Here is a 14,657-nt window from a genome sequence, read left to right as displayed (position 1 = left end):
GGTCGAGCCAGTGAGCACACTCCTGGATCACCATATTGCCCATGACTTTCCCCATAGTCTGTAGTGAGCAGGCTTGGATACGGAGGCACACATCCATCACAGTGGACATCTTTTCTATTATTGCCGGGTCGTGGGGTGCAGCGAAACCCTCACAAAGTTCAGCCTGGTAGGCGGTGAGGAAAGAGAGAACATTCATGGCCCTGACGGAGAGGGCAGCGGCTACATAAGTTTTATTTATTTATTTATTTATTTATTTTTAATACACTTTATTAAAGGGAGAGTATAAAAAGAGAGGGCAGTGTTACACCTAGGTGAGGGGTTGGGGGGGAGGTGGACGAGAAAGAGAGCAGGGAGGAGCGAATCAAGGAAGAGAAATGGATGGGTGGGGAAGAGTTGTTTACTGTAAAGTGAGATGTGAAGTTGTAGGCGTGAGGCCTAACTATAATGGTGGTGGCTGTGGGCAGAGGGAAGGTGTGAGTGTTAATACCTGAAACAGGTATTTGGGATCAACGTGTCTAAAGTTAAGCCCACTACAAGTTTCATCCCACAGTCCAATAGCAGAAAGCCAGAATAGCAGAAAGAGCGGGGGCCAGCGAGCCCAGGCAACCCCCCCCGGCCGAGCAGCTCCCCAGATGCCCCCAAGACACCAAGCCGAGAGGCAGCCACATACACACCCGAGAAAGCACCTAGAAGCCTTGGAGCCAGCGCACTCCACCCAATCCCCCGAGGGGAGGGCCCAGAGAGCCCCCCGCTCGAGATCCCAGCAGAGGGGCCAAGGCCCACGCCTAGCAGACGGCCAGAGCCGCGACAAACGGGCAGCCGGCAGGCACCCGCCAGTGGGCCCAGAGCCAGCAGGGACCGTACCCCAGGCCAGAAGGACCCGGAATAGAAGCAGCACCAGGAGTAGCACGCCCGAGGACAACGACCACACCCCCGGCCGCTGTGGGCAACGAGGGGGCGCTGCACGCCGCACCGCCAGCCCCCAGGTCACCATTTTTTGACACCGCCAGCGCGATGCGCCTCAGTTATTGCTAAAGTCCCCCCCGCCACCCCACCAACCCCCAGGGGCCCAGCCAGACCGCCACAATGGCATGCGATGCGGGCAAACCAGAGGCGGTACTTTGGGGACCGCCCAAGCAGGGGCCACCCCACGCCGCACCCACTGGCATGCAAGAGCGCGGCCCGCACCACCCACCCCGGAAGACCCCCGCCAGGACCAGCCAAGCCAGCCGGTCAAGCCCGCCGGCCCCCAAGAGCACCCCCCGGGACCGGGAACCCCCAAGGGCGAGACCTCGGGCGAAGCTCCCCGGGGAGCACTTCCCCCTCCAACCCAGCCCACGAACCGGCCACAGTCAAGCAGGACCGCACAGCCCCAGATGGCGCAAGGACAGCAGCCCAGGCCCCGCCGCCCACCGGACAGCGCAATCCACAAGGCAATGCCACCCACCGGCGCGCGAGCGACCGGCGGCCACCACCGCAAGAAGGAGGCACCCCAACGGCACCTACCCAGTGCGGAACAGCAGTCCCCAACACCGGTTCCCCGGAACCACCCACCGATCCGCAGGACAGACCTACCAGGCAGCCAACGGCAACCGCAACCACGGGAACAGCTAGCGCCGCCCCCCAGCAAACAGCATCATCTCGACTGCATAAGTTTTACGGGACAGGTCCGACTGGAAACGGTCCGATCTCGACAGCAGCATGGGTCTCCATGGAGACACAGCAGGCTGGTGTGGGGGCAGGTGCACCGCAACAAACGGTTCCACCTGCGGCATCCTGAGAAGTCAGCGGGTCTATATGGCCTCACAGTCGAGGATGGAGGAGCCTACAACCGGGGCCCTCCCGGTGAATGGGTGGGTCTGCCAGGGGTGAGCCACTTCCTTGAGAAGCTCAGGGAAGAAAGGGAGAGTGTGTCTCGGAGCGCCTCTGGAGAGAGGGAGGTTCTTCCCCTCGTAGCAGGACCTGGTGGTTTCCACGGCAACGGCGGGCTGGGGAATGGCCAGTTTGCACACGTCCACGGTCTCCAGGCTCAGCGGATGAGAGACAGGTGTGGAGCCCTCCATGTCCTCCCAGTGATGAACACTTCGTCCCCTTCGCCCATCCTGGAGAGGGGTGGGTCGGAGGCGTTCCCATCAACTTCTTCACAGTCAATAACGAGAACATCCTCCTCAGGGGGGGAGATATCTGCCAGGTTCGGCTGAGAGCCGCGCCAGTCTCCTGTGGAGCACCGGGTGCTTCCAGGAGGCCGGGGATTCGATGGCCATCTGGGCGTGCTTGACGGCAAGGCAGGTCTTGTGTCCGTCCTTGCTGGATATTTTTCCACCGCATGGATAAAGGCGAGCCACGACGCATCCCATTTCCTTGGTCAGAGGAGCCTTGTCTTCCATTGCTGCTGATGCAGGCAGGAGAGCAGGTGGTTTAGTGAGTACTACCACATGGCGGCGAGCACAGGTGCTAGCAGGGATGCAGGACAGCGTGTTCTGGAGTGTCCAAGACGTCGGGGACAGCATCGCCTCTGAACAGCAGTTGGGGGGCTGGAGTTCCTCAGCTCGTACACCGTGGTGTGGGCCCAGGAGGGGGACCAACGTACACAGGAGCCCGGGGGTGTCGAGGGCCGTAGTCTGGGATGGCAGCTATGGTGAGCTGGGGTCCGTGAGCTCTGGTCTACGGTACAGAGCTAGTATCGGAGCTGTCACCGTAGTGAGAGGCAATATCCCATAGTGAGACATCTCACAAAATATTATGAAATAGAACCTGTGTGCCTTTGTGTCTGGACCAGCAGACTTGTTACTGTTTTTGTCCACTGTTGTCTTGGAAAAATGCAATTAATATGTCGTAAATTAATGACCAAAAATGTTCAGTGCTCTGAATAAATAGCACAAAGCTCCAAATACCGTGAATATAAGAATGAACACAGAACACATTGTATTCTAAGATGTTCATTACAGTATTATTTTTTAATCCACCTAATTCTTCCTATTTCAGTCAAACTCTTGCATGGGTGCTGTACTCTTGCTTCCTCTCACAATTCAAATGTTAGTATGTTAATTAATTTGTGGCTCAATTTATAACATCCTCACTATTGTTTTCCATGCATTTTATCATTATAGAAGAGTTTTTTTGACCGATTAACTCTTTCAACTAAATTTAGTCTGATTTAACAGTTATATATGGCCACATTAATTTGAAATGATCCCATTCAAACTTTTTGGGACAGTGAACAAAGCACCCCGTCGTTAGTCAGGATTAATTCAGTCCATATTGGTACCACAGCATCTCCTGCTGTTAAGTTATGATTCTACGTTTTACTGTAATAATGACTTCAAGGGGTTTTACTGACTCCGAGGGGTTCCGTTTTCAGTTCATCCATTCTCACTTGTACTTTCTATTTAATGAACACATCAAAGTAGTTTGTGTCAGAAAAACAGTGAGTCAGAACTTTAAAAAAAAGTTTTATTATGTATGTTTCATCTGTTTACCAGATCAAATTTACAAAAGTTTCCATTTGTAACACACATTTACACAATTCTATGCAATTCGAACTGCATGAACATTTCTGTAACCTATTGTCTTGTCAATAAAAGATCTTGCTTAAAGGAACAGGTGCCAACAACATAAATATTCAAATGTGTTGTGGGTCGAAGTAAATCGATCTCTATACAATAGCTGTGGTTAGAAAAAAGTATGATACATACAATGAATAAAGGTAAAACCAACCGTATGAAACTGACAAGTTGATCAATATTCCAGTGGTCACGGAGAGAAACATTTGGGTGAACATGTTCAGAATAAAATACATTACCTTCCTTGGGGAAAAAATGAACATGAATAAAAAATCCTACTTTCCCAAAGGCAAAAAAAAAAACAGTTTTGTCCCTATTCGGTTTAGCTAGAGCTAGAACTGACAACATTTGTGCACTGTGGTTCGCAGAAGGAACCGAATCGTCCATAGATGTCTTTGGCCCGAACAGCAAAGTGATAGGTGGAGCCAGACTGGAACTGGGTCAGTGTGCAGGCCATGGGAAGAGGAAGTGCCTTCACCTCGCCAATTTTTTTCCAATGGTGCTGTGCTGCACTGCTGCTGGAATTGTCCTGGTGGAAGGCATAGAGGTGATAGCTGTCTACAGCCGCACAGGTCCGATCTGTTTCTGCAACACACCAGGACAGCACGATGCCAGTCTGACTCGGGACCAGCTTCAGCTGAGGCTGTTGCGGAGGCGATGTCCGGTCAGCCTCCGGTGGTAGGCGTGGTGCTGCTGGTGCAGTAGGAAGTGGAGGGAGGGTCACACTGGTGACGCGTGTGGGTGCAGCGCCATTTACTGGACGAGTTTTTAATGGAGAATCCTAAAAAAGAGACAATCCAAATGAGTTTATTTCACATAGTAGTCAATCAGGGCACATGTACTCGCTGGACTACAGGGAGGCCCTTAATGTGCTACTTCAGATTTTATAAAATGAAAACCTGCCTTATATAACAAATGCATCTAAAAACAACAGATTCCTCCATTCTAAGTCTTTCGTTCAACCAAAAATCTTTTGTGAGAAAGATTTTTGCAGATGTTCAGAACCATCGCTTTTGACATATTTGGACAAATTATTTCCTGACTTACATTTCAGTAAACACATTTTTACTCTTAACTCAATGACTGCCAAAGACGTCTAAAGACGTCAATTGTGTTTTTCGGCTGGGGTTGCTTGGAGACAGGGTGACGAAGCTCTCCCATGAATATGAAACTTGTACAATGATGTAGTGACCAACTGGAGACATGTAGGTGGCAGCAGCGCACCTTTGGATGAGAGATCACCCGTGATGGGCAGAGCTCAGAGGAAGAGGAAAGGAGTTTGCAAGACAGAAAATGGCACTATGAGAATTGATGCTGAAATTCCCAGCAGCTCACACTCGATCAGAGCATGTGTGGAACTAAGTGAATTATTGAGAGTGTCGTGATAATGAGAGAAAACTATCAAAAAAACGGGGCAAGCGGTGACATTCGGCTTGTCTGGGAGAAGGAGGAGTTGCGCGTGGGGAGAATGACGGGGGGAGAGACTTGGAGGACAGCCAAAATACAGTAAGCAATCCATTCCATTCTGACCTAGATAACAAAATAATAATATTTTTGCCAGCAAAAGCCTGCTCTCAGTGTTGTTTTTGTTGTTTTATAGAAGGAAACCAATGTTGAGGTGTCCCTAGGCAAAAAAAAATTGTTTCAAAGTCACTGACAGGTTTTTTCAGAAAAAGGCTTTTTTCTCAGCTTTTTGTCACAAACTGGTGATTTGTGTGAAACTTGCCTCTATTCAACTGCTGATTATGAAAGAACAAAACAAGCTATAAACACATTTTATTTATTTATTTGTATTTCTGATGAAAGTAGATAATCTAATCTTTCAGAATCTGGTTTCGGATTTTAGATTGTCCTAGTAAAATATGTTCTGTGGGTCTTGAAAGATCAGTGAAAATCATCTAAAACGCCTGGCCATATGGGGATGGCTGCTCTGGAAATGGCTGGCAGTGAATGAGTTAAGGATAGTTATTTACTTACATTTTTTCTTATTCAATTATTACATCTTTACATTTTTTTCACAGATAAACTCACTTATCGTGCAAATTTTAATTATAAAAGTACCTCATCATTTAGAATATTATTTGGAATATTTCAGCATAGAGCATTCTCACTTGCATTTTCTCTGTAAATGGAGTTTGTCAGGTTAGTATTGTTTCAAATTTGTAAATAAAATATTTTCCATCAAAATGAGTCAAAACAAAACCAAAAAAGGCTACATATCCATCCTGGTTGGCAAAATTTTTTTATAAATGCACTTCCACATCTTACCAGTGGGGGTCGATGGTGTACTGTCAATTGAGGATTGACAGAGTTCTGACTGCTTTGTGGGGATGATCGCGCTCCTGTGCCTGAGGAGACACAAAATACTTTTACTGCTCTGACATGCAAACATAGAAAGACTTCTTCAAGTATGCACTAATGGTCTTACTGTTGGGAGTGCTGATGGCTGTGTTTGCACGTGCAGCAGGTGAGGGAGTCGGGATGGTGGCTTTCTTCACTCCGGTCACTGAAAAACACAAATTACATTATTTGCCTAATCTAACAGTCTGTTACCATATAGTGATTATTGTTTTGTTTTCTGTCAGGTTCTACCTTGCACATCATCGTCATCCTCAGTAAGATCGATAACTGAGCCCTTTGGTCGCACAACAGGAGCAGCTGCTTTGGATGGAGTGGTTCCAGTTGCTTGGTTGTCTAAGAATGAAAAGAAATGTTATTGATATGTCCGTGACAAGAATCGGCAAAATGTTTGATGGTGGATTTATTTAAAGGACACTTTAGTATGAGCATGTTTTTATGTTCTTCCAACTAACAACATTTTTTCAGATGAGTCTCTTTAACAGAAGTGTTAAAATGTAATTTGTTCAAAAATGTAAAAACATTGTTCAGTTGTGACTCTTACCTGTTTTCGATGTCAGTGATATCCCTTGTGGTGGCCCAGGAGCAGTAGAACCTGTTGCTGCAGGTCCAGACGCTGCAGGGGAGGAGGCTGAGGACAGCGCTCCAACGACTGAGACCGACTGAGCCGGTGACCTGACTGTAGTAACAGAAACTCCAGCGTTGGGCGTAGTGATACCTCCAGCACCTCCTTGGAACACGGTGCGTGCCAGAGAGAGCTGGGCAGGAGACATCTGACTGGTGGAGGCTTGGAGGGATGGGACTGAGATGGAAGTGGAGCCATGAGCTGTGGTGGTGATAGGTGCAGGTTTGAAGATGAAGGTGGTGGAAGTTGTGGTTTTGGACTTGTTGAGAGAGCTAGCTGCAGACAGCGAGGACACAGGAATGTTGACCACTGTTCCTGTTTGTCCGTTCATTGACAAAGGAAGCTGAATGAGTAGGGGCTGGCCCGCCGTCATCACACTGCTGCCAGGGGCCGTCTTCAACACCAGTGTCCCAGTGGGACTTTGGGTGGTGATACCAGTAGCAAGGTTAGAGACAGCGTTAGAGGTGGAGGTGATGAGTTGGAGAATGGGAGCCTTTGAGACTACAGCCGTGGAGGAGGAAGGTGCAGCTGTCGCTACAGGGGGAGGTGCCAAAGGTGAAGCCATAACTGCAAAAGAAAAAAAACAACTGGACTGAGACTTCAATTTTACCAACATTCTGAGATCCTCACTTGCCGTGTTCAAATTTCCAAGTCGTTTGTTTGACCTTATCCTTTTTCAACAAAATCACTGGACACAATTTAGTTTTGGTGTGATGGATGAACTAATACCACTTATAAGCATTAGTACTCAGATTGGAGAAGGTGCTTTTTCCGAGTACCAAAATGACTTTCATATTCCCAATCATTCTATGGGGGTGAACCTCTAAAAGACATATGTAATTTTCAAAAATCTTGTTGATGGCTTTAATCTTTTAGGTAAACCACAAGCTCACAATTCAGTTTTTTTAAACTTACAAGTCAGTGGAAAAGACATTTATTAAATGAAAATGTGCTGTTAATGTAAAAACTACAATACTACAGCTGATAAGGTAATTGGGGGTTATCTTTTTCATAGCTCTTGCACTCTGTTGAGTTGATAGGTAAAAGCCAGTTGGTCACAGCTACAATAAAGTAGTAAATATAATGCATTTTTCATTTTCATAGTGCAGAATTTTCCATTTCCAGTTTGCCTAACCGTTAGCTAGCATCTGGTCATTACCCTTGGTCACAACCTTTGCAATGTTAAGGCAGGCATACACTGTGCGATTTTTGGTCCATTTTGAGCCGATTTTCGACTCGTGTGACTATTTTGTGGGATTGTGCGAGTCTCTGATAGATCGTGTAGTATACATGGGGTCACGAGAAGCGATTAACACCTCACGACCAGCTCCCGATCAGCAATCGTAGGGTTGTAAGAACTTCAAACATGTTTGAAATCCAATCGCTCCTCGTGAGGGTATTGCACAGTAGAAGCAGTGCCACGGACCGGCTTACCGAAAACGCTCACACTGCGCGTGCACGAAGACCATAGGACCGCTGTAAAATTGACGGACTGTACTGCCCACGTCTGTCCAGTCAGTTATGGTCCATCACATCGCCGTCTTTTCTTTTTTAAAGCTCTTTTTGCTGAGATTTGTGAGTGTCTCTCCACTTCCGGGTTTTTCTTCTTCGTCTGTTTTAATGGCGACGCTTCAGTGTTCTTCTTCTTCTTCTAATTTGTACGTTGCATTTCCGGAAACAAGACCCCGACGTTTCGTGTATGGAGGTACAGTGTGAGAACATGTATCGTGAGTTGCGATTTTGAGCTGGAGCTGAGTACAACTATTGAAAAAAATCGCACAGTGTAACCCAGCCTTTAGAGATTTATTGTTACAAATTCAAAAGCACTTAAATATTTTGGTGAGTAAAAATTACCCACTTTCATCCTTGTGATAAACCAAAGCTGATAAGTTATAAGGGGAATTTATGTAAAGCGAACCCAAAGTAATAAGATCCACATATCCCCTTGATAATATACTTGTCAATATGACAAGACAGCTAGGCCATAATAACCACATATACAGTAGGTCTGTACAACAATGACCTACTGGATGATAGTTCTCTCTTTCTCCTCCTGTCTTTATAGTCACTAATTTATGCTGCAAAAGTAATCCTTCCTCACCACCCTTGACATATCAACTTTTTCCAACACCTTTAAATACCAGGTCACTTCGTTGAAGTTTGGGTAAAGGGTTGATCAACCTTTTTCATTTCATTCTTACAATGGAGCAGAGACTTAAACCACATCCAACACAAAAAAAAGTAGCACTCACCAGCTGAGGTGGACGAAGGGACAAGTGTAGGAGTCTGCTTTACCTCCATAGATGTTCGGACTTGCCTGTTCAGAGAAATTACTTTTGCTTAAAAAATGTTGATTCTTAATTGCTTTTGTGTTATTGACAAAATGACAAGTGAATTTAGTAACTTAAAGGCATTTTATTTATTTTCTTCTTCTTCTTTTCAACTATGATGTATTAACAGGTTGTAATAATAGTATGCCAGGTCATAATTAAAGCTCACATCCAGGTTTTCCTTGATGATTCGAACTCAAAAAAATGTTATCAAATGAGAACTGAGAACAACACTTGATGGTAGAAGAAGCAATGTGCTAGTATCAAAAGTAAAGTTCCTTAATTGTTTTCTTGAAAAAATGCCGGTCTTCTCATTATTTGCAGTAGGTCGTTAATTACGTCACGAATCTTTCTCCACTCGTCACAAGTCAGAAAAGGGAATCGGTGCTCAATGTATTTCCTCATTGTCTTTCTTAAGTTAACAGGCAGTGCTGCCCTCTCTGAGGATCCACAGTAGCTTACCCTTGACACCCATTTACTGTAGATTTTATATGAAACCAGGCAGCGAAACACATAAGACGCGTAGTGGTCAGGCCTGGGATACCCAGATTTTTTCTTGCATTTTTCGTACAGCGCATTCTCCAACTTAGGAGATAATTTGCTTAGTTTAATGTCCACTTTGCATTTGTCATGACTGTACTCCGCAAGCTTTTTTGCCATTGCAATGTGGCGCTCCACGTCTTTCCTCTTATCCTTTGCCATTTCTTTTTCTTTCTTCTTCTTCTTGACAGAGACCAGAGGAGTCGTACCAACTGAGGGCACCAATCCCTTAATAGGCACCTCAGGCTGCACCCCCACTGTCTGCTGATGGAGCATGCTGTTGGGAGGAGAAGTGCAGCTTTAACCACACACCGCACTGCCTGAAGAGTGATCAGGCTTCACATTGTAGAACGTCACAAGACTCAAGACCTGGACTCGCGAGGAGTGTAAAGTTGATCGCGACAATCTAAACATAGGAAGTTGAGCTCTTTTTTCCAAATGAGCACGAGGAATTGAAGGATGTACCGATTGTTTTATTTTCTTCCATTTGTCTTTCGATAAGTTTAGAGTGATTAAAGCTAGCATTCTGGGACATTGTCAGGGTTCCTCTGTCACTACCAACTGTTGCAACAGCAGAACTGGCTTTAGTCTGGTATTGTCACGTTCATACAAATCCAAAGTTATCTTTGACACAAAATATCTCACTGCACAAACTGGTATTGTTATGATCACAAGCATGTTTCCTGGGACTTTGGAAAACAACGTCTGTTTAACAGAGACAATTTATCATGGAAAAATGAGCTTTTAATTGAATAATTTTAACTCAGACTGGAACACACAGGTTAATAAGAAGATTCTTACCGCTGAGGTTGAGGGCTGATGGTAACAGTTGTGGCCTTGGCAGCAGTAGCAGTTACAGTAGCAGCAGCAGCAGAGGCAGCGGCAGCGGCAGCAGCAGCAGCAGCAGCAGAGGCAGCAGCAAGTGCCTTTAGGAATCAAAAAGCTGACTTTTAGAACAGATTATAGAAATTATCCAATTGAAATTATGGTGCATTTTTTCTCAAATCTGACTAAAGACGTGTTTTACCTCCTGTTTCCTTTTGTTCTCCGATGCCTGATTAGCCTCACCAAACTTCTTTGCGATCCGGGCTATCTTGGCCTAAGGAAGAACATGACAACTTCATTTCAGACAAAAGATACCATAAGAAGGGAACCTTAACTACTAGAATTGTGCTACTTGGTACAAATTGGTCAAGTTAGTGTACATACTTGAAGAGTGTTAATAGCTGCTTGGTGCTTTGTCGCACAGTCGATTTTGTCAATTCTCTCCTTGAGCTCTTGGAAATGTTTGTTGAATATTGTCACCTCCAAAACTTTGAGTCGCTCATCCACCAGTTGTTGCAAAAGCTGTAGAACAACATCCGGTACAGAAACAAAGTTAAAAAGATCTCAAGATTTAACAATTAATGATTCATACAATGTAAGGAGTAAGATGACTTTTGAAAACAGACCTTTTCCAGTTTAGGATCATTTCCAGCTTTGGCAGTAATCTTCACTTCAAGCTGGGCTTCTAGTTCCTCTTGATCCATTTTGATTCTCTTGCCTTCCCTTTTCACATTCTGCCCATCTTTCTCATAACCCTCAGACAGCGCACGCTTCAACCTCGAGGTTGAGGACTTCTCTTCTTTCACTAAATGACAAAGATTGAACAATGACCGTTTGTTCTGTAAGCTGGTCTGACAATGTACTACAACGTAAGCCTTTATTTACCACTGTGTTATATTCAAGTTGTCAGCTATAGTTCCACAGCATTTAGTAATTTATCATTGTAAGGTTAATGTTTAACCCTTACAATGAGAAAAATTAGGCAGCAATCAGTCTATTTATCAGTGTCATGACATGATATTTTTTATCATTTATTTATCATCCAAATACGATAGTATTTCTTAAGGAGAATAAATTGGTAAATTAGATTCTAGTCAAATTTCAATTTCTAAAAGTCATTACGTGGTAATAATTAGCAACTACTATAAAGTCTATCACTACATTAACTCCCTACCTGTAGTGGACGGTGGCGTGGATGACGGTCGAGACAGCTTGGTGACTTGTCCAGCTTCAGGTTTTTCCGTTTTTGGCTGGACCATCACCTCCATATTTTCTTCATTTATCATTTTCTTTTTCACACTATCTTTTTTAACCTGCTCTTTTATTTGGATGTTGTCCTTGGTTTCCACTGTTGGATTGCATGGTGAAGGAGGGTTTGAGATGGAAAGTTTAGTGGATGAAAGATCAGTATCGTTCATTTCTCCTGTGCATGGTTCAGGGTCCGGATCCTCATTAATTTCTTTGTCCATCTCCATTGGGCTTGTATACTCATTTTCAGGTGTTGTTTCAGGTAAATCTTCAGCAGATTTCTTTTCTAAGACATCATTCGAGTCCTTTGTTGTCAGTTTCTCCTGAAATAATAAATCACATTTAAGCATCTAGTTAGTTAACATTAACAACTTTGAGAACAAAATAACACAAATATATATATATATATATATATATTTAAAAGACAACTTACATCATCCTTTTCCACTTCTTGCACGACCTCTGTGTCCTTCTCTTTCTGTTCTTTACAATCCGTTGGTACTAGTGTAACAGATGTAGTGGGTGGGGATGGTGAACAATCATTCTTCTCTTTCTCTATCTTCTTCAGTTCAAAGTTAAGAGTGTGGAATGGTGATGTGGGTGAAACAACTTCATCCAGTACGTTTGGACTTTGCGAGGCAGAAGTAGAGGGTGACAGATTTAGGGACAAGAATGGTGCAGGAGAGTTCAGAGAGGTTGGAGAAGCAGGGGATGGATCACATGGAGAGTTTGAGTCTGAGATGTTCGGCTCCTTGTCCCCTGCTTTTTGCTCATCCTCTTTATGCGTACCGTTCAATAACGGAGGCGGAGATGGGTTGGACAAACCTGGGGTCGCAGTTAGCAAAGTGTTGTGAACGCTCTCTAGATGCTGTCGATCACTAGTCTTCATGGTTTTTCTAGCTCGGAATATTTTTTTCTTTTCCTCGGTAACAAGCACTTCCATTGCAGCCTGTAAGGTGACAAGACATAGGAAACAACAAAAAGCATGATTAGAACAATAATGATACCAAGCAGCAAAAATAAATGATGCAGTGTGCAGCACTTGCTCAACACCGTCTCTTTACGCACTGAATGGTGAGGAAAGAGCTATAATACCCAAAATGCTCACTAAGGGTCACTGTAGAGCTCTGTAGTGTTTTCTGTTAGTTCTTTTCTGGAAGGTTCTGTCACACAAACCTGCATAACAAAATGGTGGGTTCCCTAAAATATCCTGTTTCTTCGCTGCACATGGGAAACTGGGCAAAATCAGACTCATCCTCAGTATTTGATTACATTTTGCTGTATTTTTATAAAACACAAAACAGCAAAGCGGTTACTCAGAGATCCGCTTTTATTTTAGTGCGGAAAAGCTTCAGCTACTCAAATACTTTTTGAATCCACTAAATTAATTCACTTGTACCAAAGTTACGAACAAAAACAGAGACGAAACAGAAGCAAGTAGCAACAGGAGCAGGCTGACTGCTCCCTCCCCCACACCCCCGGTTCTCCTATTGGTTCAAGTCTAAGTGATTGCAGCCAAGTAGAAGCCATGCTGACAGCAATGAAGAGAATGCATAAAATTACAAACCTTTTCCATTTGTCTATTAAGCTATTAAGTTTTTAGGTTACTTGTCAAACAAGCAACAAAAACAACAAAAACCATTTAAACTTGTTTACATTAAGATGGTAATCAAAACTAACAAAAAGGCACATAAATGCTTTTGCGATATTAAGTAGAAGATAACATTACACATACACACACACTCACACACAACTCGCTTTTAAAGTCAAACAAAATCCAAAAGACAAATGTTTAACATGTAGACAAAAACATATATGTGGTTCTATCATCTACACCTACATGAATAAAATATCTTTTTATGACACAATATCAGGTGTTCCCATAGGCAACACTCGGCCCTTGAAGACAACCATTTCTTACTGGAAGTGACGTATACACTGCACCAAGTGATTTGTATACAGGGTTTACATATACTGTTTATAGCAAGCAAGCTAATGACAAAGTTCATTAGATAGACATTAATTTGTGATGCAGATAATAATCTGTTAACACACAACCAGTGGTCTTTTGCATCGCATATACAGTATAAATACATCATGGACTAAATGAAACTCAATGACATGGCACCAGAAACTTTAACAAACAGGTGTGTATCTATATAACTTTAATATGTGACACAGGTTTCCTGTAGATCTACCAGTATATTTCAGTTCAACATGCTTCACAATAATTTATTGTTTTGTAACTACATGTACAGTGTGTAATGAACAGTTATGCCCACAAGTTATGTGATACAAGTGATATATCCAGTGTTGTGTAATATATCTATAGTAGCCTGACAGTTGGACTTGTGAAAGAATAATGCAAATACAGAGGGAAGCACAGTCACGCGGAAAAAGAGAAAATTTCATATGCGTTTTCACTTTGGACCAATTAAAGCCATCATCTTGGCAAACACAATTCCAGCATGTGTGGTTTCAGAGATAATGAAGCACTATCCAGAGGAAAATAGAGATGGGAGTAAGAAATAAACTAGATTTTGATTCAAATAGAAACTGAATCCTTCTTGGGACTGAATTTCTTAGGTGATAAAAAAAGACAATTTGTGTTGACAGGAGTAAAAGATTCATTAAGATGGAGCACAACCAGTAAAGTACGGTAACTAAGTGTACATTCCCCTATATTTATATTATTTCAGTTATTACAAATATTTCTAATAATTTAAACAAAGCATGACAACAGAAAATGTATACAAGATACAAAAGTGTATACACAGTTTTTTTTCCTAACAAATACGTGTAAGTTCTAGCAATTTATGTCATAGACTGAATAATGAACTGACTAATGAATAATGAACATGGAAGCCAATTATCTTGCGTCAAACATATATTGGAAGCAATGTAGAGGGTTCTAGTGTTGAAAAGCATGTTGTCGTACATTTTTAAAATTTAAATCCTGCCTTTTACATTCAGTTTTTGTCATATGCATTACAACTAGGGGTGGGAACCTCTGGGTACCTCACGATACGATACAACACGCGATACAAAGCTCACGATAACGATTATCTCACGATATGACGATACTGCAATTATCAATATATTGGTCAGAAATCAATCTACAATAATCTATGACATAACAAGAAAAAAATAGATTAAGTGAAAAAATAC

General features: G+C 43.3%; 1 protein-coding gene across 1 annotated transcript in view; it reads right to left on the bottom strand.

Moving 5' to 3' along the window:
- Positions 1-3,435: 3,435 nt before the first annotated feature.
- The window catches only part of atf7ip (activating transcription factor 7 interacting protein), a 31,991-nt gene continuing 20,769 nt past the window's right edge, over positions 3,436-14,657 (bottom strand). The window contains exons 2-13 of the mRNA XM_028450676.1: positions 11,923-12,438; positions 11,416-11,812; positions 10,868-11,046; positions 10,626-10,763; positions 10,444-10,515; positions 10,218-10,342; positions 8,799-8,863; positions 6,466-7,113; positions 6,156-6,257; positions 5,992-6,069; positions 5,832-5,911; positions 3,436-4,344 (exon numbers count right to left, since the gene is read on the bottom strand). Coding sequence (XP_028306477.1) covers positions 3,886-4,344; positions 5,832-5,911; positions 5,992-6,069; positions 6,156-6,257; positions 6,466-7,113; positions 8,799-8,863; positions 10,218-10,342; positions 10,444-10,515; positions 10,626-10,763; positions 10,868-11,046; positions 11,416-11,812; positions 11,923-12,432 — 2,853 coding nt within the window. The 5' untranslated portion in view covers positions 12,433-12,438 and the 3' untranslated portion in view covers positions 3,436-3,885. The remainder of the gene's footprint in view (positions 4,345-5,831; positions 5,912-5,991; positions 6,070-6,155; positions 6,258-6,465; positions 7,114-8,798; positions 8,864-10,217; positions 10,343-10,443; positions 10,516-10,625; positions 10,764-10,867; positions 11,047-11,415; positions 11,813-11,922; positions 12,439-14,657) is intronic.

Source organism: Gouania willdenowi, chromosome 1, assembly GCF_900634775.1.
Source record: "Gouania willdenowi chromosome 1, fGouWil2.1, whole genome shotgun sequence".
NCBI classification, from domain to species: domain Eukaryota; kingdom Metazoa; phylum Chordata; class Actinopteri; order Blenniiformes; family Gobiesocidae; genus Gouania; species Gouania willdenowi.
This window is presented reverse-complemented; position numbering and strand designations above follow the sequence as displayed.